Genomic DNA, 27,501 nt, shown 5'->3' on the forward strand with positions numbered 1-27,501 from the left:
TGTCACATGGTTATATGAACCAATCGCTTGCTGAGTAGTCAGTCTTTATTTAGTTGCGGAATCTGTTAGAGGTGATTCATTTTCGTTTAGAAAAAGTGTTTTTAAATTGGGTTAAAGGCAGTTTTATGCAGATAATTTAATAGTGATGAAGCTTTCATGTATTGACTTAACTTTTAAATACAATTTACGCCTGTTTTAAGTCGCGACCACCGGAGCTTGGATAACTTTCTTTGTGTATAGTAGTCGCAACTTGACCGCGATGGTTGACCTTAGGCTGATTATTCATATCGATTATTTCATTGTAGAAATAAGGGGTGCTTAGGGTAGCCGTATGTATTATATGGAATTAGTTTGTATACAGTATAGTTTTTTTTTAAACTTTCCAATACACTAATTCATATTTACACAAATTTATATTTCCATTTTCTCGTGCAGCTCGTGTTTTTAAATGCAAAGAGATTAAGTGTTTTACGTACACTCCTTTTTTACTAATAGGTTGTACCTCTTTATGTATTATAATACAAAGGTCAACCATCGGGGTCAAGTTGCGTCCACTATACGCTAATCGGATCACAAGGGTGATCAGGGAGTGTGAAATGTAGGTCAATCAACAACATTCCAGCGGCTATATTTAGATCTACTGGAGTGATCACGTGTTTAGCCAGAGGTGTCAAATTGGCGGACCGTACATTAAAAATTAAATTGTTTGGACATTCTTTTGTGAAACGTTTAAAGGATTTTGTTATTAATCAAGAAGATTTTCCTTCAAATTTGAAATTACGTGCGAATCCTTTAGTGCAGTATTCTGGTTTCGGAGGGGGACACGTACATACATTGAAACAAGATTTGGTCATTCTCATCATCGGCACAAATGATCTTTCATCGATAGACAAGTCCCCAAATTCGGTTAATACGGCAATTATGGATTTAGTGGACACTTTGTTGTTTATGGAGCAGGTACGGTCTGTCATCGTTTTCCCCATATTATTCAGAAAGCTGAACAGTCAACATAATCGTCATGCGGTGGACATTCCTTGGTTCAACGATAGAGTTTACGAAACAAATGCGCTTCTTGAATCAAAGATTAAGGATTGTGCCCACCAGCGAGTGCGTTACTGGGTACCCAAAGGTTTCTGGTCGGACGAGGCTTTAGCAGAGGTTATAAGTAGCGACGGGGTCCATCTTTCATACAGAGGTCAACAAAAGCTATGCAACAACATCCGAGCTGCAGTGGTTGCGGAGTTGAAGGCTAGCCAGCTAGGCTGTTAAGATACGTATATTTTCATCATTCATGGCACATATATTTATCCTTCTACAATGTACAGTAGAGATTACACATTTAATCGTACCTACACAAAGTGGCATACATACCATGAATTATTAGTGTAACTTTCACAGATAATACCAATTAACTTTCATGGCTATCTATATGGCTATATTTAGTGGGCAGTGCTTGAGAGTATTTACTATTCGGCAGTTTCCATTTATGGTGTTGGCGGTTGATTTGTCTTATTTAAGTCATTATGCAAGTTTATAAACCCATGAGTCTATGTGCTTGAGAGTGTAGTTACACTATTCGACATGCATATACGCTATAATATAAAGGTTATGTCTGTTAGCTTTTCTCATAGGGTTCTAGTGCAATTGTTCACACAAATTTCATGCTTGAGAGTGTTACCACACTATTCGGCATTGCCTGTTGGCTTTTCTTACTCGGTAGTGCAATTGTTCACGTAATTTCACAATTTACTGTTTGAGAGTTTTGAAGTTTTCCAAAACTATTCGACAGTATTTCTGATGGTGCTGCCTGTCCGGGTATATAGATATTATGGTAGCAGTTGAGCTCATACTGAATATGTCTGAGAGAAACGTTCCACTTTCGGCTGTCTGTTGGGACAGTTTCTATTCGACAGAACAGAGCGATATTATGTTACATTTAATGAGTTACCTTAAGGTATAGCTTTATGGCAACGTGCAGTTTGCGATACTTATTACAGTCTTAAATTATTACATGAATCCGCTGGTGTAAGTTTATTGGTGAAGTACATATACTTTAAACCACAGGTGCTGAGTATTTTATAATTGATTCAAATGTTCATACAATTATAAATAAGGAAATTCATTGTTTCAGATGAGGGCTAAACGGAAAGCAGTAGCCACCACATCATCGTGTCCATGCTGTCCACCAAAAGTCAAACAATCTAGACAGCAAACAGGGTTGGAAACAAAAACCACCAACTCCAGTGTTACTAACGGTGTTACCACACATACAGTTAACACGCGCAGTGGACACAAAAATGCTCAAGCTAAATATAATAGGCATAAGGAAACGCAACATGATTCAATTGTTCCTCAGGTTACAATAGATTAGTCAAGAAAAAACAAACGGATCAAAAAGACTAAGAAAAACAGTGCTAGTACCACAAATAATCAGGAGACTCACAAGTCAAATGACTCTGGTCCGATACATTTAGGTATGCCAGAGCATCAGAATGTTCAGCATCAACAGATAAACCTAGTGGAGGCTCAACAAAATGACTTTGATCCATATGTACCTCCATACAGTGATGAGGGAACTGAGGATTCAGAATATTCCGACGGGTCAGAGAAGGAAGTTGGGCTGTCTGTAGGGGAAGCCATTAACCACCATGTCAGGGACATTGTTTCTGGAGGTAATAGGCCTCTATTGGTTGAACCGATTTCAACAACTATTCAGTCTCAGATTCCGCGTAAAATTCAGAAAAGTATTTGGGCAATTAAGTACATAGATCTGGTAGTCTTATTACCATTACAAGATTCATATTTCAGTCAAAACAACAAATTTACCCTTCAGGCTGATCATTTTAATCATTTTAGTTTTGTTCCACAGCAAAAATCTAGAAAAATCACTTCGATCGAAATGTGGACCACAGCCTTTTGCGGTTTTGCGCAATATATTCAGTTAGGTATCCCGAGGAGACTCCTGCTTTGATGAAATATGCAGAGATTGTTAGGGATCTCGCACGCAGGCATTCGGGCTTGGCATGGCAGCAGTATGACATGCAGTTCCGACTGTTGAGGGAACAGGAGGGGTTTCCTTGGGATAGGTTACATACAGAATTCTGGTTAATGGCCTCTTGCCAAGGTTCTCAGCCTTTTCGTTCCTTTCGGAATTACCAACAGGGGGGACCCCGCAACTCACAACAAAGAAATCAATTTAGGCAACGGATTTTCCCCAACAAATTTCTCGAAAAAACATGCTGGGTGTTCAATAGTAGAGGGGGCAACTGCAATTTCGCAGGATGCCGGCATCCTCACATCTGTGGGTACTGCAGGGGTCAGCACCATGCCGTCGCATGTTTTTTCAGTAGTAAAGAGCAGGCCGCAGCAGCAGGACCAACGGTCAATTCAAAGTCAGCCCCTTCCCCTTTTAGGCCAAACAAAAAATAAAGTGGTTACACCAGTTAAAATCGAGAAATTACAGTTTCACTTGCTTGGTCACCAGCACTATGAGTATTTGGTTAAAGATTTTTCACAGGGATTTGATATTGGTTACATTGGTCCTAGACATCCTGTGGAATGCAGAAATCTAAAATCTTGCTACGAATTCCCTTCAGTTATACAATAACATATTGAATCGGAGTTAGCAATGTCGCGCATCCAAGGTCCTTTCAAAGTAAAACCTTTTCCCAATTTGCAGTTAAGTCCCATAGGTTTGGTCAAAAAGAAAACTCCTGGTCAATATCGATTTATTCAAAACCTAAGTCACCCAAAAGGTAACTCCTTCAATGACTTCATTCGTCCAGAATTAGCTACAGTCAAGTACATGTCATTCGATGATGCAGCATTACGGGTCCGTCAGCTGGGCCGAGGTTGCTACATGGCCAAAACCGATATTGCAAATGCTTTCAGAATCATTCCTATTCGTCCAGAGGACCATGAATTGTTAGGTTTCCAGTTCGGGGATGCATTTTATTACAATGTATGCCTGGTTATGGGTAGCTCATCTTCATGTGCCATTTTTGAAACTTTTAGTTCAGCGATTCAATGGATCGCACAGGTTAAACTGCAGATTCCACACATGGTTCATATCCTGGATGATTTTCTGCTCTTAGCTAAGTCATATGACGATTGTCAAAAGGCTCTTTCAATTTTCTTACAATTTTGCGATGAGGTGGGTATTCCAATTAAAGCCGAGAAAACGGAGTATCCTGCCCAGGTCATGACTTTTATGGGTTTAGAGCTAGATTCGGTTGAGATGGAAGCCAGATTACCTAATGATAAATTGTACAAACTACGCACACTCCTGCAACAGTATACAAAGCGTAGGAAGGTCAAACTAGTAGAACTGAAATCCCTACTTGGTTTACTTAATTTTTGTTGTAGTGTTGTCTTGCCAGGGCGGTCTTTTATGCGCAGATTGTCCGATCTTACTAAAAATGTTAAGAAACCTCATCATCGCATCTCACTGACAGCAGAGAGTAGGCGGGACATTCAGGCCTGGCTTCTCTTCGTTTCACATTTCAATGGTAAAAAGCTTTTGTTGGATTTCAAGTGGGTGACAGATAAAACGTTACACCTGTTTACAGATGCAGCAGCGGCTTTAGGTTATGGGGCTATTTATAGCTCACACTGCTTTTTTGGAAGCTGGCCTTCCCATCTGGTACATCACCAGATCACATTTAAGGAATTGTTTCCAATTGTTCTTTCCTTGGAAATCTGGGGTCCGCAACTGATGAATAAATGCATTATTCTTCATTCAGACAATGAAGCTGTGGTATACATAATTAACAAGCAATCTAGTAAGGATAAATACGTTATGGTTCTAGTCAGACGCCTGGTTTTAGCATGTATGAAAAACAATATTCTTGTGAGAGCCGCTCACATCCCGGGTAAGGCCAGTTCTTTACCTGACTTACTTTCCCGTTTACAGATAGACAAGTTCCGGTCTTTATCCACAGCAATGGACGACATGCCATCAGTAGTCCCGGAGCATCTGTTAGAAATTTGAACCGTTCTGTCCGCAAGCTGCTGGATGCCTCTATAGCACCTGCAACAGCTAATAGTTATAAGAATGCTTTACGGCACTATAACCGCTTTCACAACACATATTATCCAACAGACAGGTTGTTGCCAATATCAACAACCCGAATATGTCAATTTATTGCTTATTGTCATGACAGGCAATTCAAGGGTTCTTCTATCACATCCATGGTCTCAGCATTAGCCTATGTTCACAATATTTGTGATAGGAAAGATCCTACAAAAGCATTCGTGGTTAAAAAAATCTTACTTGGTCTGCGTAAAATTCAAAATACAGATAAAAGGTTACCAATTTCTTATGACATCTTACGGCAGATGGTTCAAGTTTTGCCCCAGGTTATAGTCAACCCCGAATTACGTTTACTGTGCCAGACTATGTTCGTAGTAGCTTTCTTTGCTTTTTTACGTATAGGGGAAATTTCTGTCACACAATCGGGGGACCGCAATACAATTTTGTTGAAGAATGTCAGTTTCCAGTATATCAATCACAAACCTATGAAGGCGTCTTTAGTCTTGGTCAGCTTCAAACATTCCCAAGGGGTGTCAGCTACAGTATCGGTTAAACGTCACAAAAATAAGAACACACGTCCGATGCGATTATTGCATAAATACATCAGCAGTTGCAATCACACCACAGGAACGTTATTTAAGTTTCCATGTGGCCGTCCAGTCACTGACAATTTTTTTAGATCTGTTTCATGTGAATGTATTCAGAAATGTAGGTTAGATTCAGCATTATATACATCTCATTCGTTTCGTATAGGGGGCGCAACTCATGCGTATGACTGTAATCTGTCTGATTCTAGGATCAGGTTATTAGGCAGATGGAAGTCAAATGCTTATCAGAAATATATTCGGCCTTCAAATTCATTAACATAGGAGTATAGGGGTTTGGTAGAGGGATATATCTCCCCTCTTTGGTTTACCAAATTTATGGTACTAGTAAAAATAGAAATAGCTTTATTTAAAATAAATACCTCGGACACATTTTGCCAGTTTTAGAGGTACCGAGTGTCATGTCTGGTGGAGCCAGCATGGCCTGTGACAATATTCTTGTCTGGTGGAGCCAGCAAGTTTTGTTATATTTGCGGACTTGGACAGATATGTAACTTTGATCCCGTGAATCATTTATTTTACATTCTTGTGTTAGTTTTTGCAGTCGGACGACTGAAAATGACAATTACAGTATTACATGCTTGTCTTACATTTATTATTATTATAGGGTAACGTATAAACATTTTGGGTGACAGTCTGGTTGAGCCAGCTGTTTAACAGACACCGTGTTGCTATTATTAGGTTGTAATCTGTAGGCATTTCGGGTGCCAGTCTGGTTGAGCCAGCTGGTTAGCATCCACCATGTTGCTATTATTAGGTTTTTAATGTGTTATAATCTGTAAGCATTTTGGGTGCCAGTCTGGTTGAGCCAGCTGTTTAACAGCCACCATGTTGCTATTAGTATGTGGCTATTCTGTTGAAATCTGTAAGCGTTTTGGGTGCAGTCTGGTTGAGCCAGCTGGTTAGCAGCCACCATGTTGCTATTATTATATGGTTATTATGTTGAAACTGTTAATTGTTTTGGGTGCCAGTCCGGTTGAACCAGCTGTACTAACATTCACCATCTATATGTATATCATGTGTATATGTTATCAATTGATTTCTTGTGCAAGGTTGATGGTTTCTGTTCCGGTTGTGCCGGCCAGATAACCTCCGCATCTGCTTATTAGGTTCAAGGTGGTGTTCACTGTTTGTTATTACTCTTATCAATATTAATGTGCCATTCTAGTATCTCATTCTAGTCCCATTTTTACATTTCGGTTAATAGTAATTTACATGTTTACATATGTACATAGATATTACATCTGATATGTTTTTGTTTTGTTTAATTTCATTATTATTTTTTTTTAAAAAATTTTTTTGAAACAATATGCTAGTGTTTGGTTTACCTATTTGTTCCATCCTTGAATTTAACTAGGATTGTATGACTGGTTAGATAAGTTCTACCAAAGGTTTTAAGCAAAAATGTAATAGCAGCATACATATTACTCGCATTGATGGTTAATTTTCTGTTTTTTCATTCATGAAACTTCATGTTATGTGGTGTATATAGTTAACGTCATGTAATGTTTCCCCATAGATTTCTTTCGTTTCATCCTGGGCGCTGTTTGGCGGTTTCTGGTCGCCCGGATGTAGAAAACTATCACTGATGTTTAATCTCTTTTACTTTTATGGTATTTTAATAATAAATACCCTTTATTCAATTCAATATCTGTTGTTGAGTTTTCTATACAGAGTGATACTTCAGTAACTTTTGGGGAAACAATAGGACATAAATATATTTTATATATGTATAAAATGTTTTATATACTTGTTTCTTATTCTGTTCTGCATATATGTTTTAACCATGACTCATGGTTCAACGAAGGGGCTTATGTTAATCGTATTGTAAAAAGGAGCCAATGAGATGCATTCCTTTATGTCACATGGTTATATGAACCAATCGCTTGCTGAGTAGTCAGTCTTTATTTAGTTGCGGAATCTGTTAGAGGTGATTCATTTTCGTTTGGCGGTTTCTGGTCGCCCGGATATAGAAAACTATCACTGATGTTTAATCTCTTTTACTTTTATGGTATTTTAATAATAAATATCCTTTATTCAATTCAGTATCTGTTGTTGAGTTTTCTATACAGAGTGATACTTCAGTAACCTTTGGGGAAACAATAGGACATAAATAACTTTATTCCCAGGTCTGTACTTAAGTGTTTCAAGCGCTGCCAAAATTCTGATATTAAACTGGAATATATATATCAAAACGATTTTGTTCTATATGAAACAGAGATAATTAAGTCATTACAATTTTAACGCAAACAGTTGTTAAGAAATTATTTTCCGAATATTGCACTGAAATAGCAAGAAAAATAGTCCCAAATAGACTGGCGGCATAGGTTGAAAAACATTGAAGGGTATTTCTTTAATATGGAGAATCTTTAAAATTCTCTACCACAATTAATTTATCCAGTATACAAAACATTTTACCCAATGCCATATTAAATCAATTGAGAAAAATAAGAACTTGATATTAGAAATGTAGTGGTATGCGTTATTATATTCCGGCTAATGAAACAGGTCATGTCTAAAAATTCAAAGGGTATCTTTACCTACCGGAAATGATAGAAACTAAAATTTATTTTATGTTTGCACTTTTGTTTACCTCATCAATTCTTGTTGTTAATTAGTGATGCGAACAACAAAGGTCAGATCGCAAGTTTAAAGAACACTTTCTATGGATAACCGGTGCGCTAAGCAAGCTAGATGTGATAAAATCTAAAAGCAAAACTCAAAGAGTAAACAATATCAAAATTAATGCAGAACAGTAAATCCAAAATTCATATTGCTAAGCGAAAATTAATATAAAAATTTGAAAAATAGCTTTATCTCTTTTAACACTGTAGGTAATGATATCCTTTGAATTTTCAGACATGATCATATTGTTCTCATGTTTGCGTTATCGGTATCACTAGCTATTGCGAACTAGTACACATTTAAATGTTATTTACATCTACATCTATTAGTTTAAGACACACAGATCCATAACAGAATTAATCATTTAAACATTTACAATATTGGACATTTAGCATTTGCTATTTATGTTAACAATCGTCTCATTTTGAACCATTTGGCATTTAGCATCAATAATAGCATGTGACCGCGCACCGTCCTTTTATAGATTTATGTATCTAATAAATTATTTGACGTTTATTCTTTACAGACAAGCTGTATGTTATAGAAAATATATGATGTAGATATATGATATATATTGTTGAATGATTCGTGGTTGGTTAGCAACGACACACATACAAGATACCCTTTCTGTTTAAAAACTTTTATAATATATGATGTTATGTTTACAAGTTTAGACTAGTACGAGGGTGTACGAAATGTAGCTTGAGTGTACCAAAAATGTGTGTTTGAAACGATTGCCTGGCACGAGTATGTTCAAAATATATTTTTAAAACATTTGCTTAGTATTTGAGTACTAATGTGTTTACACCTTTTCGTTGCACCATGAAGTAAGATGTGATTAAGTATTTTGATTGCTTATGTTGATACACTTATTACCACATGCCCTAAAATCATTATGAAAAGAAGGTTGTTTCCTGCACATCATTAATAAAAATAACCCCACCTGAAAATAGTTAAATATTCAGTCCTTTTCTTATTTTTACCTTGTTTACAGGCAATTACCAGCTTGTCAATACTTCTCCAAAAACACAAAACAATTTGATTTATGAAGATATTTCGCTTGTTAGCGAAATTTTCTCAACAGGAGACATAATTTCAAGTACTGCTTTACCACATCGATACGAAAGTGACCAGACGTATCGATGGATTATTAGACTAGAAGACTCCCAATTCGTCAAACTTGTTTTTACAGACATATCATTTAAGACCCAAAAGGTAATTATGATATTTTACTGTTTCGTTAAAAATCTTCTTGGTATTCTGCTGGCATTGGTTGGATATTTCAGTGGTGTCCTGATCACAATTCTTATGTGATAATTCAAACGCTTAATATACACCAAACATCGTTACAAAAACCATAAAATATAGTTGAAACAAATTAAAAGGGGTCATAAAGTGGAAGTAGGAATATTATTCCTAGCAGCTCCCTCTACATGAATGTTAATACTAGATTTTGATATCGTCCTCCAAGTATTTCCATCTCAGTTACTGATACATATAATTTTCGACCTTGTCCTTAGTCAAGCGGCTGCCTTTCAATAAATGTTAGGAGAAATTTCGACATTGTACTATGTCGAGTATAGTGCATATTTTCTGACCTGGCGAAGATATTTTTAGTACATACTTTACCATTAAAAACAATAGGTAACTTGTGCATATCGGATTTATTCGTACGGAATAAAACCAAATCTAACATGTAGCCGATTACCCTAAACTAAATGATAGAACGGCCCATTGATGACCTTTCTATAAATATCTCCGCCAGGTGAGAAAATATGCACTATAACTTCGTCTCAATAATTGCTAGGAGGAATGTTTGGCATTGTCTTTGAGAAAGGTTCCTGTCAATATTGACAAGGTGGACTTTCTCATATTGTCTCCTGTCAAAAACTCCGTTTCAGTAACAGTTAGATGGCATTTATTTTGACATGTTCCTCTGTCAAAGAGCACTCTTTATATATGTTAAGAGGATTTTTTTGACAATGTCCTTTGCTTAGCAACTGCTTGTTATTAACTGCTACCTGGAAAGTTTGGCTTTGTTTTTGACAGACATCGTAAAAACGTTAATAGGAATTTTGTCACAATTTGACTTCTGTGAATCAGTTCTTACTCAATAAGTGTTTGTAGAAAATGCTTACACTGTCCAGTCAACTTCATGTCAATAAGTGTTATGTGGAACATTTTACTTTTTCTCTCCATCAAGCAGTTGCCACTTAATAAATGTTCGTAGGATTTTTAGAATGTGCTCTGAACATTAAGCAGATCCGTCTCAATAAATGTTAGTTGGAATAGTTGACAACGACCTCTGTCAATAAGCTCCCTCACAATATACTTTAGATAGATTGTTTTACATTTTCTTCCGTCAAGAAGCTGCCTCCCAGTAACTGTAAGTAGGCATGTTTTACATTGCTGTCTGTTTTATAAAGCCCTGACATAACACCTAAGGTAGAACTTTCGACTACTTTTTAATAATTGCCTTTTGAATTTTTGACATTATTCTCTGTAAAGCAGCTCTCTGAATATCTGCTAAGTGAAATGTCTGACATCATCCTCTGTCAAGCAGCTTCCTTAATACATATCAAGCAGTTACCCGAATATCTGATAGGTGGAATTTCTGACATTACCCTCTGTCATGGAGCTCCCTGAATATCGTCTATGTGGAATTTCAGAGATTATTCTGTGTCATGCAGCTCTCTGAATATCTACTAGGACTAAGGTGGAATTTCCAACATTATCCTCAGTCAAACAGTTCCCATTCTGTACCAGTTAGTATGAATGTTTGACTTTGTCCTCTTTCAAGCAGCTCTTTCTCAATAAATGTACAAAGGATTTTAACATTATCTTCTGTTAAGTAGCTCTCACTTAATTAAAGTTATGAAATCATGGAATTTTCGATATTGCGCTCAGTCAATCATTTAGCTCTAAAATACTGGAAGTATTCCACATTTTCTTCTGCCAAGCAGCCCCTTCTCAGTGCAATTTACGACATTGTACTTTGTAGGGCAGCCCCATCCCAATAATAATAAGTTTTTGAGTTTTTCTTCTGTCTCTTTATTATACCTGGCCTACGTCTCTGTGCAAAGATAATGAAATGGAGCTACATTTTTGTATATTAGCAGATAAACGATACTAGTATAAACTATAGCGTCAAAAAATAACTGTTAAAATTGACAGAATGATGTGAATACAATATCTGTCATAGTGAGGTAACGTGGCATGCAATGCCTGATTTAACTCTTTATCAAAATAATTAAAAGACTAAAGGATTAAACATATTTACAGATGGTTAAAATCCCGATCCTAATTATTATTTACAACTTGTCAACTGGTTTCAAGAAAATGTTCGACAAAGCTGTATTTTTAGCTTACATGAGCACGAAGTGCTCAAGGGTGAGCTTTGGTGGTCAGTGCTTGTCCGGCGTCCGTTGGCCGTCAACACCTCCAAGCCTAAACCACAAGTCCAATTTTGTTGAAATTTCACAGGAATGTTCCTTGCATGATCCTCATTGAAAATTACAGAACTCTGGTTGCCATGTCAACGAAAAGGAAAAAAATAAAAATCTTCTTGTCCAAAACCACAGTAGCTAGGGCTTTGATATTTTGTACGTAACATCATCTGGTGGTGCTCTACCAATATGTTCAAAGTATCCCCCTAGGGTCAAATATGGCCTCGCCCTGGGGAGGGGGTGGGTGGGGCACATGGTTTACATAGATTTATATAGTAAAATAATCTTTGCAAATCTTCTTGCCCAAAACCACTCGGCCTAGGGCTTTGATATTTTATAATTAACATCATCTATCGGTGCTCTACCAAGATTGTTCAAATTATCCCCTTAGGGTCAAATATGACCCCACCCTGGGGAGGGGGTTCCACATGGTTTATATTGACTTATATAGTAAACAAAATGAAAATCTTCTTGTCAAAAACAACAGGACATAACGCTTTGATATTAGGTATGTGACATCATCTAGTGGTCCTCTACCGAAATTGTTCGAATTAGGCCCCGCCCCTGGGGATCAAGTGTTACATAGACTTGTTTAGGAAAACATCTACTGCTCTTAAACCACAAGACATAGGCCTTTGATATTTGGTATGTTGCATTAAATAGTTCTTTATCATGATTGTTCAAATTTTTAACCTGGAATGAAAAAAGGCCCAGCACCGGGGGTCCCAATTTTATATAGACTTATATAGAAAAAAATATCTTCTTGTCTGAGACCACAAGACCTAGGCCTTTGATATTTGGTATGTAGCATTTCCTTGTGGTCCTCTATTAATTTTGTTCAAATTATGTCCCTGGGGTGAGAAAAGACTTCGCCCCGGGGTACCAAGTTTTACATAAACTTATATAGAAAAATACTTTAAAAAATCTTTTGTTCTAAATCTCCAAGGCCTAGATTTTTGATATTTGGTATTTGCATTGCCTAGTGGTCCTTTACCAATATTTATCAAATTATGCCCCTGAGGCGAAAAGAGGCCCCACCCAGTAGAGGGTCCCAAGTATAACATAGGCTAATACAGGATTTTTTAAAAAAAAGATCTCCTTGCCTGAAACTGCAAGGCCTAGGCTTTAGATATATAGTTTGTTTTATTGCCTAATGGTCCTCTACAATACTTGTTCAAATTATGCCACTGGGTTAAAAAGAGGCCCTGCCATGAGGGCCCCAAATTTTACATAGACTTATATAGGAAAAAAATTTTCTTGTCTGAAAGTTCAAGACTTTTTGATATGTGGTATGTAGCATCAACTAGTGGTTCTCTAACAAGATTCTTCAAAGTATGCCCCTGGATAAAAAGAGACCCCGCGTGGGGTCGCTTGTAAATGAGTTATTTAGGAATAAATACTTAAAAAAATATCTGATCATATTTCCTAGATTTGTTTAGTATAATTACTTGTTGATCCCAAATAATTAGGAGTCACTTGACTGTGACCTTGACCTACTGACCAACTTTTTTGTTTTTAAGATACAGCCTTGAAATTTGGATGACATGTACAGTTTTGCACACCGACCATAACAGCATAGAAATTTGGACCACGTCAGTAACATTCGATAAAGATTTCAATACTCATCTTTAATGTTCTTAGCCCTGACCTACTGACTTCCTTTTTGTTTTTGAAGCTTCAGCAAAGAGATTTGTATATTTTTTATCAGATTTCAATACTTATCTTGAAGAAACATTACCATGACCTACTCACCTAGTTTTTTTGTATTTGAAGCTTTAGGAAAGAAATTTGTTCAAGCAAGCAATTAAACACAGGTGAGCGATATAGGGCCATCATGGCTATCTTGTTTTATTGTGGTAACAATACAAAGTTCATTATACCCTTCGATTTGCAAGATGTAGGTAATATGAAATACATGATTTTCATCCAATTGAGTTTATATATAGTTCCAAGAAAAGCCTTAACATCATTTAATATTTCTTTTTTTTTTGTTAGAGTATGCGCACACGGCATTGTACTTTGTAGGGCATCCCCATCTCAATAATCATTATGTGGATTTTTTAGTTTTTCCTCTGTCTCTTTATTCGACCTGGCATACGTCACTGTACAAAGATAATAAAAAGGAGCTACAGTGGTGTATATTAGCTGATGAACGAGACAAGTATAAAATATAGCGTAGCTTTCCCAACACAAAAATAACATTTAGGGCCTAATATCGTATCGTAAATTATAATATAGGAGTTGTGGCCCTCTTGAAATTTACAGAATGTTGTGTATCGAGAAAAACAAATATTATCGCTGTCATGATAACGTCAAGTGAAATCCAATGAACTAGGTTGTAGAAAAAGTTCGACAAAGCTTTATGACTTCATTGCGGTAACACAACAAAGTTCATTATAATACCCAGCGATTTGCAAGAGGTTGGTAAAATGATTTACAAGATTTCATCCAATAGAATTTCCTCATATTTTGAGAAATGCCTTAAAATCATGTGTGTCGTTTATTTCGTTTATTTTCATGAAATTAATGCGCACTCGTAATAAAAGCCTCTAGTTTTCTTTAAATGCATGTACCAAAATACAACTTACGGTAAAATGTACCAGATGTTCAACCAGGAAACCATTTTTAACGTATGGTATAAAGGACTTGATTTAACTTGATAAATGGTTTAAGATAATCACTTTTGCACAATAAATTATAAATATTTTAGCAAAGGTTACTTTTAAAATGTTTGCATTTTTACTTTTAGCTAAAAAACGACACCAACAATTCTACATGCAGTGATTCTCTGATAATATCAGATGATCTCCTCCACATTAATGCAGGCAGAGTAATCGACCACAGTTTCAAGATCAAGTATTCTATGACCGTTGAAACTAGTGAAACACAACTAATTCTATCTCTTTTTAAATGTCCTTCAACACAAGCGGTAGATCCTGGAGATGGTTTTAGGGCTGTGGTAAAATTTCAAGGTGAGAAATATTTCAGATTGTTCTTATATAATAGACAAGCATGTGAACTTAAGGACCAGGGACTTTGTTAGGGACATCTTTCAGCCAGACTAGTCATAACCTTTGACCTTAAATAGAGAACATAACAGATTGTAAAGAACGTATCTCAAGATGTTTTTGACCTAGTGTCATGAACATGATAGAAATATTATTCACCATCTGAGGTTGTGAAACTGGCGCTCAGTTATGGATAAAATGCACACAAGTTTATGTCGCATATATTATCTAAAAAAAGTATTTGACTTCCAGTCATAAACCATAAGAAGAGTGTTGTAGCGATATATTTGATATTGTGTAACTTGTGTTCTGTTAGGGATATCTCTCAGCCTAGCAGGAGTTATGGTAATTGTATAAAATAGCGAATATTGCTAAATAACACTTGAACTGTTAAAACGTTTGTGCTTCAAGAAACCGTCAGCATGTGAATGTGTTGTGTGATATGATTTTTTCGGATTTCACTCAGAAAGACCAAAGTTATGGCACATAATTTGGTTAGAGCATAAAGTTTGTGTTTCATGTTTTTCAAAAATTAATTTGACCTAGAGTCATAAAACATAAAAGGATTTTTATATTGCAATTCATGTTGTACACCCGGTGTCCTGTTGTGAGTTTGCAGTGAATAAATTTTAAAAATATTTCACCTAGTGTCAAGGAACCACGTACGGTGACAAGCAGTAGGGGCATTAGTTTCTTATGAACACACATCTAGTGTTTCTTATATAGAAGCGGCGAAGTTTGGTTGTATGAACCATCATTTTGCTTACAGTTATATTTCGTATAAATAGTGCTTTATATTGTAGAATGGCACACTGATGATAAATAATCTAAAAATATAAGCTAGAAAAACAAACAATATGAAATAATAAACACAATGTCATGAACTTTAAGACAGAAAGCGTGTCAAACATTCTTGCCGTTATGTCCGTCTAACATGTTTCTTTTGCCATAAAAAATTATAGTAAACTCTATAGCTCTAATTTGATTACGTACTTCCTTGAGAAATTTTGCATAATGTATTAGATTGTATTGTCGATTATATAGTTTATTGATGGCTTGAACGAGATATTTTTAATTAGTTCTTTTCAGATGCACCCGCTTGCTTTTCTCTCCGTCCCAGTATACCCTGGAGTCAGGGGCTACTGGAAACGTGTACCAAGTCAACAATGCTTCTAACATCAATGACTTTTCTTGGAGTGCCATTTTTGAAAACTACTGAACGATGGATAATATATGTTCCAATGCACAAAATAAGCCTGCAAATAATTGAATTTTATGTTACCTGTCAAAATAGTAAGTACTTCTTTAAATGTAACAACACTGCATATTGAATAACCTATGCATATTGAATAACCTATATATACATACCTACACTTTACACACATGTATAATATTCTACAAAGGTTCCACTAATGACTCTTAATAACTGCAGAATCATTGCGTTGGATTCAATTTTAAAAGTTATATATTGCTTTTTTCGAAAAGAGCACTTGGTTTAAGGTCATTTTTCTTCCACACATGCTTATTAGATAAATAGTAAATAAAAATGTATTTTGAAAATACAGAACGCAAGCAAGCAAATTAACAGAGGACTAAGCTTGATTTGGTCTGTTCAGGAGAAGTAATAAAATATCCCAACGTCCCCTCACGACCCCTAAGTGACATGTGGAGGCGAAACAATGTGTTACATTGTATGTCTTCAGAATGTAAATGCTTTGTCTTATAAATACTTATTTGTACATGAAAATGGACTATTTTTTTTAATTCGGGACTTGTACTTTACAAATAATTTAAACGAATTTTCAGAACGCATTCAAGTTTGCATCTCAAACAGTTGTTTGATTCTTTTTCAGTGCTACTTATTATTTAATATAATTATTGTGTTTCACACTTGATAATAATTTGTGTTGTTCCTAAGAATGTTAAAAAGAAATGGATTTTATATGGTATGCCTTACGTATCAGTAGTATTTAACGTCTGCAATCAGTACTCTTAATGGCTATTTTGCTATAGTTAACATTTGATTACCCGACAAATAACGTTAACAAGTGATGCAGGAATTACACTATTTAAATTTTGGAATAGTTGCCTTTACAGTAAGTGTGTTTTTACTCTATATTGTATTTTGTAAAAATAGTGAAAATGAAAAGAAAAATAGTCTATTTCAATGAAAAAGTATATGTTTATGGAACTTTATGACATAACTTTAATTTAATAAGTTGTACATGCAAAGGGATTGTCATTGTATTACATGTAAATCATATGCTTAATTTGTTTCAGAATACACAAAATCGCTCTTTAAAGTCGTCAGTATGAATCAAGAAAGGTCATATTGTAATTTTGACAGACCACCGGATATCATTTATTCGTCATACACTAAACTTACAGTCAGTTTTTACAAAGATGTCGATATGCGACCCTATGTAGTGCAAATTGATGGGTTTAAAATGGTTTATAATGCTATTCGAGCAACGATAAACCGTCTTATTGACTACATGGAGCTATATACTACTTGTTGAGTAATTAAGTCATATAATAGTAAAATGCTTGCATTTATTATTTTATTCACAAGCAACAACTTAAGTAAATGTAAGCATTATTCGAGCATGTAATTGAATGGTATCTTGGTAACGCAATCTCTTGTTCGTCGATTGTCAGACCCTGTTAACATCTCAAACTGAATCAAACATCAGCAAGAAAAATCACACTGTCGGAATCATTGCACTAGTTTGTTGACATGGATTTGTTTTATTTCATCTGAGAGCATCGAAATGATACGTCGTGGCCAAGACGTATTATCTCGTGACCATGACATGTTATCCCGTTGCGACGACAAATATTCTCGTTTTAACCACATACTATCTCGTGGCCACGACAAAATTATCATTGTGCTACAAAATAGCTTTCTCATGGCTGTGAGGTAAATCAACCAGTAGACAGCAGAACCAGAAACTTTGTGTGAGACTTAAGTATAACTACGACGTAGAACATCTTTGCTAGTGTAAATGGTCAAAACTATATTGCAAAAGGAAATCTAGTACATGTATTTTTATTTGTTTGCCTACTTTTTTGTCAAGCGTACCAACTTTGTCTATTTTTGATAAAAATGCGCATTTCTATCTTCGCAATCTCAAATGCAAATAATTTCAAATATTGCCAAAAGTTGCCAAAAATAACGTCATATTCTAAAATCTTAATCTTGGAATTTACAGAGGCTTATCTTTGTGAAAATGGAATTATTTGTCTTAAAAAGGTTTGTTATTAAATTTTCCTTGAAGAACAAAACTAAAGAAAAACGGAGGTACATAAGAGCTCTTATTACATAGGTCTAAGGCAACCATTTCAAAGAAGTATCGTGAACTTATGGGAATAAAGTAAGCATATAAACGAGTAAAAGCAAATATTTGGTCGGATGATGTTATTTTCCTTTAAAAATTGAACATTTGTACTGTGTTTTCAGTATTTTGTTAAACATTTACGAAAAGAATTGAAGGTCATTGCAAATATCAGCTTTTGCATTTAGCAACAATGGTCTCCAATTTATCGCCAGATACTTAGCAGCGATATAACATTATCTTTGAGATCAGAGGTAAGGGTAGATTTCTTGGAAGCACAGAGCATCACAAACACAGCCTCATAGCCACGCATTTGCAAAGTAGTCCCACAACAAAAAAAAGCTGTAATCGAAAAATATTATAGACGGGTTGCTTCAAAATCCAACAAGTACATTTTAATTTTATGCAAAAATATATATAAAAAGATTGAGGGAGGAAGGGGTAGGGGGTAGAAAAGGGTTGGGTTGAAGGGGAAAGTGGAACAAGGATGAACATTCAAAAGGGAATGCTATGTGGTGCCTTAATCACAGTTACCCTACAACGTAAACCGCAGCAGCACAGACACTCATGTACAAAAGACAAACACACACACGCTAACTTACAAAGATAAACAGAAAAGTAAGATATAACAACAATGTAGGGCACCGCCCAAGACACACAGACGCACAATCACACAAACGCAGACACATAAGCAGGAAAAAAAGAAGAAGTTCATGGTAGCAGTGCTTCAGGTGGCAAAAAGTGAAGAAATTAAAATTAGACCCTGATATCCAATGGAAATATCAGGGCAGCAAAGTAAAGTACGTTAGTAAGAACTTCAACCAATGCTATTGGGCCATTGACGTTATTTTTGACATACTGCTTTTATATTTTAGACAGAAATGTTGCTTTAGGAAAGCCAACTCTCATTAAACATATTTTCAAAGAACGGGGTGACTTCACTTTGAGAAACATATTTGGTGCTTCAAAGGGTACAGACGGACAAACATTCCAGGTTATAGGGTCAGGTTTTTGCCTTTTGTCGGGTTATGATACTGACGTATGGTGGCTGATTGATTTACAAGGAATCTACGCATTAGACTACGTTGTTATTTATAACACACTGACAGCGCCATACCAAGGTGAAAAAACTAAGTTACATTTTGCAATAGCTTTAAAAACAGTGTCGCTAAACTGATTGTGCATTTCAATAATAAATTGAAGCAATTATACATTCTGTTTTTATATTCGATTGATATTAAGATTCAAGATATCTCTATTAACATAAAACACAATATTCATGTAAATATGTTATAAAGGTTTCTCGGCGAATGCCGTCTAAGAACGAATTCGTTACCTATGCCACGTGACTTGAGTTTGCAAATCAGACTACTTGATAACGCATTATAGATAATTTATCAAAATGGAAGATTTATGCAACACTCTGCCTGATTGGACGAGAGTGTCAATTTCTTTCACTCTGTTGATTGTGCTACGCTGAGTGAAATGTAGACAAAGCGTTTATCCTAAACGACGCTGTTCACAGTTTTAAAGCTAACTTTGGCTCAGTATATTTAGCAAGAATATTGATATATCTCAAAATGATAAGTAAGTTTAATAAATATGATAAAAACCTGTTCAAATACCAACATAAATCAAATTAAAGAAAGAGCTGAATACGGTCTGCGTATCACATGAATAAGGGTGTGATAAGAGTCCTTTATGTAGAGAAGTGCTTTTTAAAAGATTTTCCTTGTTACAATTGTCGTCTGTATATGAAAAGATTTCTTGCTTTTTGACTTATTCAGATTGCATATTAAAATGTGTACTTGTTTGCTTTGACATATTTGTTATAAATTATTAAACTGATTTATTATATATGAATATTTTTCTTTAGTATGGTATGCAAATATTGGACTCAGTTGAAATCTGTTTTATTATGTATATGCTATATAATGACTGAATCTCATTACACTGATATGAAGGTACGCTGCATACAGTTTATCTTTGTGATATGACTACGGTCAAACTTTGCTTATGAAACAGAAATATTGAAATAATTACAATTGTATGTTTTGCTTGACCTTCACTTTTTTATATAGGTGTGACGTCATTGTCCAAAGATTCATGAATAGCGAATATGCATTTGTTAAAGCGGGATCAGTTGGCTATTTTAGAAATAAATAAAAATAATAAATAAAAAAATCCTTTAATTGATTTTTTCTCATGTATTCTAATCAAACTTGATTTGTAGCATCTTTATTAGGCGCGCAGCCAACTTTGTTCAGCTGGAACATTTGACCCCTTTTAGGGGCTGCTAGAGCTAAAACTAGAAATGCCTTTATACAGCATCTCATGAACAGCTTGGTGGATCTTTGTCATACTTGGTCTGGAGCATCATTATAAGGTCCTCTTCCAAATTTATTTATATAGGAACTTGGGCCCTATTAGGGACCACTATAGCTAAAAGTAGATATGCCTTTCTTCGCATTAACCACTAAAATGTAATGGATTTTTATCAAACTCGATACGTAACAATATCGTAATATCTCCTGCTATTTTGTTACAAATGGGGATAGGGACCAATTTAGCTAAAAATATTAACACGTTTAATGACCTCTTCTCATGTACCGCTTCATGAATTTTCATCAAACTACTGCTGTAATTATTCGTCTAAGGATAAGCGAAACAAAATTGCAACCCTACGAAACCTTTGCGAAAAATTAAAAGAGAACCATTTAAATTGTTAAAGTGCGGTGTTTAGTTTTGCAATTTGAAAAATGTTAGATGAAAGATGAATGTTAGATGAAAAATTCATAAACTTTTTTCCTTATTACAATTCGCCGACCATCATTTTTAAAGATATTTCTTGGTACAAAATGTTTTTTTATAGGCAAATGCTATAAAAGGTGTTTCCTTTTGAAACAAAAGGCGCTTAAACAACAAGCATTAAAAGTATCCTCAAATGTTCATTTTCATTCTTATTGGAAACATTTAGATGGCCTTTTAAATCATACTTGATTCGTAAATTGTGTTAATCTGTACAGGTCTTGAGGCAAGAGATATCGAACTCTCAACCGGTTTGAATGTAAATGCCATGCATGTAACAGGCTTTTACTGTGGTAAAATAGGCAACACTGAAACTATAGTTCAGTCCGGGGTCAGGGCTAGGTACCTTCAGCTGCAACAGAATACGTACTTCCTTAAAATGTTTAGTTTATGTGAAGTGATGGCGTTCGGAAAACTAGGTGCGTACTATATATATATATATATATATAAGGAGAGCTTAATGTTGTGAGGGGGCCTCCGTGGCCGAGTGTTTAAGGTCGCTGACTTCAAATCACTTGCCCCTCATCGATGTGGGTTCAAGCCTCACTCGGGGCGTTGAATTCTTCATGTGAGGAAGCCATCCAGCTGACTTACGGAAGGTCAGTGGTTCTACCCAGGTGCCTGCTCGTGATGAAATAATGCACGGAGGGGCACCTGGGGTCTTCCTCCACCATTAAAGCTGGAAAGTCGCCATATGACCTATCATGTGTCGGTGCGACGTTAAATCCAACACTGTACTTGCTTAATGTTGTGAATTTAGATACCGTTCCCTTAGATATATCTTATCTTAAATAAACTAATGACATCAGTACTTTTTCAAATTTTTTCAAATTAAAAAGCTTTTGTTTGTTGATTATGTAAAGAGTGAGAAAATCATAAAGATTTGATAAACAGCCGCACACTATGTGCTTGTAATTGCTACATTTATGTTTTCAGAGTTAGATGTCTCCCATACATCACTCGGGGTGCAATCTGTAATCCCAAAAGCAGGCAAGTGTAAGCGTAAAAATGTCCAAAGTTATTATGCAGTTAATGAATATATTCATAATTAATCAAGTTAGACTGTATTCTGTTAACAGAAAAGTCAGTGTTACAGATAGCAAATTATAGATAAACAGAAACACCCAAATGAACGTGTCTTTACATAAGAATAAAACCTCCGAAGAAAAACACAATTTCCTTTCCTTTAATCAGTTCTTAGGGCATTTTTACGCAAAAACTTTGCAAAGCCATTGTATTTGCCTTACTTGTATGTGAATGTTAATATTACATTGTACTAAATGTACATAAGACTGGAACTGAGCTTCGTTTTCATTCATATGCTGCTCCAAGACAAAACTTGACGTCAGCTAAAGGATACAATTTCCTGCCAATAAAACAAGTTTCTGTAAATTGAAATTTTTAACCATACTGCATGATAATCTGTGATAAGATCCGTTGAAATCAAGGAAAATAATAGGATTGATTGTGTCTGATTATGACAGGTAATGGAAAGTGCAACTCCGCTTACGCCACCTAGCACCGGCTGAAGCGAAATTCTATTACAAAATTATTAAAGGGACTCCATGATCCCAAAAGACCAAAATAATAACACTTCATCATAGTACGGGGACACCGTTTACTTTTAAGATTGCTGTTGTCGAAGTTAATAAAACCTGCAGGTTTTAAGAAGGTCATTTGGTAATGGAAAAAGTAATGTCACAATGTCTGGGAAGACGTGTTTGCGATGGGACAAATTACAAGATTCTGGCGGACCGGTATCAACAATTACTAATTCAGAAAACTATTGCCGTGACCCACTAAATTATGGCTATGGTTGGTGTTACGTACATTCATCCAGGCAGAGTGGTGATTATATGACAATAGAACCATGCCAATTGATAGGTAAACATGTACGGTTGCCTTAAATGACTAATATTCTTTTATAACTAATGCGAACAGTACGAGCGTGCTTTGTATGATTATTTATTTTAAGTATGCTAGTTATATAATCTAGTTCACATTTTATTTTATTTCTAAAACGAGTACTAACTCTCCATAAAATTCGTAAGTGAGCACCATGCAAATTTCTCAAGGAAATTACATATCAGGTGTATACAGTGAAGGAGTCTCGCATGGACAATAAAGCCCATACTTATTGCTCCATATAGTCTTTGGGTATAGGAGTTATTTGAAAATGCCAAAACAACTGAATACATAAAATCATCTAACATAACATTCCAATAATGTATTCAGATAATAATAAATGAATGTTAAAGGCTTGACAATGTACACAGCAGAGGCTAATACTTATTTAAACTGTTTGGAAACGTTCCAGGTGGAACAAAATGCCGTCTAAAATATTTGACTACACATGTCGTCCTTTAAATCCTTTAGATTATAATAAACGAATTTATTTTCACAGCATTTCTTTTGTCTTCAGCAGCCCATGTGACTGCCAAACGAAGTTGACATATTTTAATAGAAATACCGCTGCCACTCGGACAATGCACAAAAAACATTATATTTCTTTAAATAATGTATTATTAGTGCACAACTGTAAGAAACGTGAGGTCACTTTCCTGTTCAATATTACTGTTCTGGCAAACGTTGTGCTTAGAAAATAATGATATTTAACACAGGCAAAAGCACATTTTCAAGTCATGCATATATTTACGGATCGTTGAAATATGTAATCATGCTTTAATTCAAAATAAGAATATTTGTATTCATTAGGCAAATATTTTGCCACATATATGACATAGCTTGTAACGATAGAATTTGCCGTGGCAATATTTTTCTATGGTTTTGTCTTGGCGAAATTACAATGGCAGTAGTTTGCCACTGTAAATTTTAAATGAATTAATGATATGAATATAACCATTCTACAAGTGTTCTTTACATATGTCCAGAATTAGCTTACACCCGATCTTAAGGTATTAGACCCGTAATAGAGTACCTCCTTTTTGAAGAGTATTCAGTTCCTACCATAAACCTACTTTGTTCGATTTTTTTCATGGGGTGGGGGCGTAGGTTCAAGCCCCACTAGGACCATTTTTTACTTATTTTCCTTTTCTTCTAGTAAGTGTTTTTTCAAGACTTATAACTGGTTTATTGTACAAAAGTGGAAGTTTTTCATTTGATAAGCGATTTCTTGCTGTTCAAAGTGAACCTCAAAAACAGAAGGGGGTAGAGTTAGACATCTTTAAAAATACATATTACATGCGGTAAAAGTTGTCTTTTGCCTTTACACTTTAGATTACATATTTTGGAAGAAATATAGGTAGGTTTTACTTCTGCCCAAGGTTATTTTTGAATGAAGTGAGCAAAATTTACAACAGTCCCATAGAACTCGACCTTACTTTTTCAATGTTGAAGTTAAAATTCTGTCTCATTAAATTCGTTTACTTGAGACACCCTAGAAAAATTATATCAACAGTTTTATTTTGTATTTTATTATTGTTTATTAATAGTTTGATGTTTCTTTTATCAAAATTAATGGTATAATGAATTCTCTGCGAACTTTTTGGACAATGACCATCACTTTGAAATTTGTCTCTTCTTGAGCTTGAGGAAATACAATAAATTATACAAGATTAATGAAAAACGGCACGGTAGAAGTTGTTTAAAAATTGTAACACAGTGCAAAATACATCTAATTAAAAAATAATTATTGAGATAGTTTTAAATTTTGTTTACCATGATAAATATCGGGTAGTCTTTCCGGTAGATATTTTGTATGAATATGAATATTTTTTTGTCATATTGATTCTTTCAGATAATAATCGTTCGATTAAGATGAAAAACGTACCAAAAACGGTAGATGACATTTTTGTGTGTCAGAACGGGTTGTTTGTACCGAAGTTCTCTAGATGTAATGGAAAATTTGACTGTGTAGATCGGTCAGACGAAGCGCACTGTTTGAACAAATATCAAAGTAAGTATTGCAATCTTCCTGAACTATGATGCTATTAGCTCATCTGTAACAAATACCTCATGGTGAATTATCGTGTTTGGAAAAGAACTATAGCACAACTTCAAGTAACTATCCTATGGCAGACCTTCACCAAATTAGCTGAAATTCTTGCTGCAATGTCGTTTCCGTAGTAACACGGCCATTTATCCGACTTACGCCCGCTTCAAACAATTTTGCGACCAATTTGAAAGGATAAAATATGCTCATATCACAAAATTATCAGATGATGATAAAGTTATAAAGTAAGTTAATCAGAATGACCATCTGGTGAACGAAACTACTGAAATTCAACGATAATGTCTAGCTGAAACCGCTATGAGAGGGGCTTGTATTTCTTTCGACTACTTCATTATAAAGTGGAATCAATCAAATATCCAGACCAGGTGCACAACATACTTATCAAAGTCTCTGTTAGTTTTACTCTGATTTTTGTAAGAATTGATAATCACATTAAAATTGTTATAAATTATCATTTAAGTTGCATGGCAAATGTAAGTGTTAAACCCATTGGAGCAATTACAGGTAATAACGAGGTTCTTGGGCTATGATATTATCTAAAATAACTGGATAACAATTCACTTGATATAAATATACCTAACTACAGCAGTTTACAAAATTGAAACTCCTTGTTTTTCAAAACTATTATTACAGTTAATATTCTCTGCTAATATTTGATTTTGAATAGATATGATATACTATTGCAGGGAGTACCCTGGTATTACTATTTAAATCGATTATATGTATTTAGTTTAAACTATCAAAATAATAATTTTTCAGCCCACCCAATGGTGAAACTAGAAGGTGTTATAAACATACCTTCGACATTTGAATTTAGATCATTCTTTCATTGTACGACAAAAGAATGGATATCTCTTATTGCGCGATGCGACGGCGTGATAGACTGCTTTGATGCTTCAGACGAAATAAACTGTTATAACAAGACGCTAGGTATTTAATGATTTTATACTAAGAGTCACATTTAACACCATCCACAACAGATGAAAGGGATAAAAAAGCATTTACAACTTTCGAAACGACTTCAAGTGTATATACCCTATTGTGATCTGCCCCTTAATTTGCATTTATGCTGCAGATCTGTCTTTTAAGCGAGAAATGCATAAGAGAAAACAATGTAAAACTACTCTTTTTACCAATCTTTGTTAGAACAATAATAATTATTTGTATCTCTCCTGCATTTGTGAGGATCTATGTCTTTTTTAGATTTAGAATTGTTTCACAATATCATTTTGTATTATTTAGGACTGAATAACTGTACATTGGAAGAATTCAAGTACACTAACGGTGACTGTATTCATATCAGTCTAGTATGCAACTTTATAGACGATTTTATCGATTCGTCGGATGAATATTGTGGTATGTAAAACAGATATATCACTAAAGCCTGTCTCATCTTACATTGGACCTTAATACTTCGGTCTAACACTCCTTTTGTTTCTGCAAGAAATAGAGATTTCTCAAATTATGGGATTGAGTTTAAGTTTACTGTAACAGAATTCTACTTAATTCGGTGATAGGGGCACTGGCGCCAGACCAGAAAGAAAATGCCTCTGTACATATTATACCCTACCCATAGGTATTCTATAAGAACCATGGTCATGAACGGGGAAAATATACTTACCCGTTTCAATCGTACATTTCTCAACTTAAACGCGCAGTTCGGTGAATGGGTATATTAAACAAGCGATAATATATCTTCCATCGTGCACCAGTCACATGTCTCAATATTCCATATTGCTGAAATTATCAACATAATTTATGCTTTCGTCAACGTTACAGAAAAAACTTGCTTGACCTTCCCTAATGAACATCCGGTCTAGAGGTCACGACAGTGTGCACATGTTTGGCGAATTGTAAACAAACAAAAAAGGATTTTAAAAAATCACAATTTATACACTAAAACTCCAAATAATGAATGTAATTCATCTTGTATATGATCTTTAATTTGAAATCGTACATTGGTCAGCATCTGTTCTGTTTATTTTACTCATTTTGCACATTTATGGTGCATTTTCACATTTAAGCGAACAGGTGTAGTAAAATGACGATTGACATACATTTTCACAACAGCCAATTAGAATGGTATTGTAATCTAGAACGGAACTTCACCAGGTAAGTTCATGCAAGTTTTCTGTGTAACGTTGAAATAACTATAAACTACGCGTTGTTTTTCTTAGATGTATTGAAGAAATGTGACCGGTACACAATGGAAGATAAATTACAACTTGTTTGATATCCATAGTACACATTTACCGAACTGCGTGTTTTAGGTATGAAATGTGCGATTTAAACGGGATAGTATAGTGTCCCCTTCATGACCATGGTTCTAATAGAATACCTAGGGGCTTAGTATAACATGTACAGAGGCATTTTCTTTCTGTTCTGATGCCAGTGGATAGGGGTTGTTATTGGTGTACAACTCATGAACAGACTGATTTTGCTTAGCGGCGTTCCTTACTTCAAAAAGATCTTAGTTTAATTGTTAGTAAGAACAACGCGCTAGGAAAAAAATGAAACATAGGAAAAGAATTTTCTTTGCACAAATTAATTCTGCCATTATTTAGTTTCATAAGTTCCTCCAACACAACACTAGTATGAACGCTGCCATTAAATATGGTAACATAAAAAGTTTTAAAATATATTAAAACTGGACATTTATAGGTTATTTT

The 27,501-nt window shown here is 35.1% G+C and overlaps 1 protein-coding gene across 1 annotated transcript; it reads left to right on the plus strand.

Annotated features, from left to right (window-relative positions):
* The first annotated feature begins 581 nt into the window (after positions 1 to 581).
* On the plus strand, positions 582 to 6,922 carry LOC128558457 (uncharacterized). Its single transcript, XM_053547745.1, has 2 exons — positions 582 to 2,672; positions 4,913 to 6,922. Exons 1-2 carry the CDS (start codon positions 2,477 to 2,479, stop codon positions 5,899 to 5,901), a joined length of 1,185 nt encoding a protein of 394 aa, XP_053403720.1. The 5' UTR covers positions 582 to 2,476; the 3' UTR covers positions 5,902 to 6,922.
* Positions 6,923 to 27,501: the final 20,579 nt, after the last annotated feature.

This window comes from Mercenaria mercenaria, chromosome 7 (genome assembly GCF_021730395.1).
Source record: "Mercenaria mercenaria strain notata chromosome 7, MADL_Memer_1, whole genome shotgun sequence".
NCBI classification, from domain to species: Eukaryota; Metazoa; Mollusca; class Bivalvia; order Venerida; family Veneridae; genus Mercenaria; species Mercenaria mercenaria.

Excerpts from the sequence above, each read along its gene's own strand:
- LOC128558457 (XM_053547745.1), top strand. The coding sequence starts at position 2,477 with ATGCCAGAGCATCAGAATGTTCAGCATCAACAGATAAACCTAGTGGAG. Across the intron at positions 2,673-4,912 it reads CAGGGACATTGTTTCTGGAG|ATAGACAAGTTCCGGTCTTT; the intron begins GTAATAGGCCTC and ends TCCCGTTTACAG.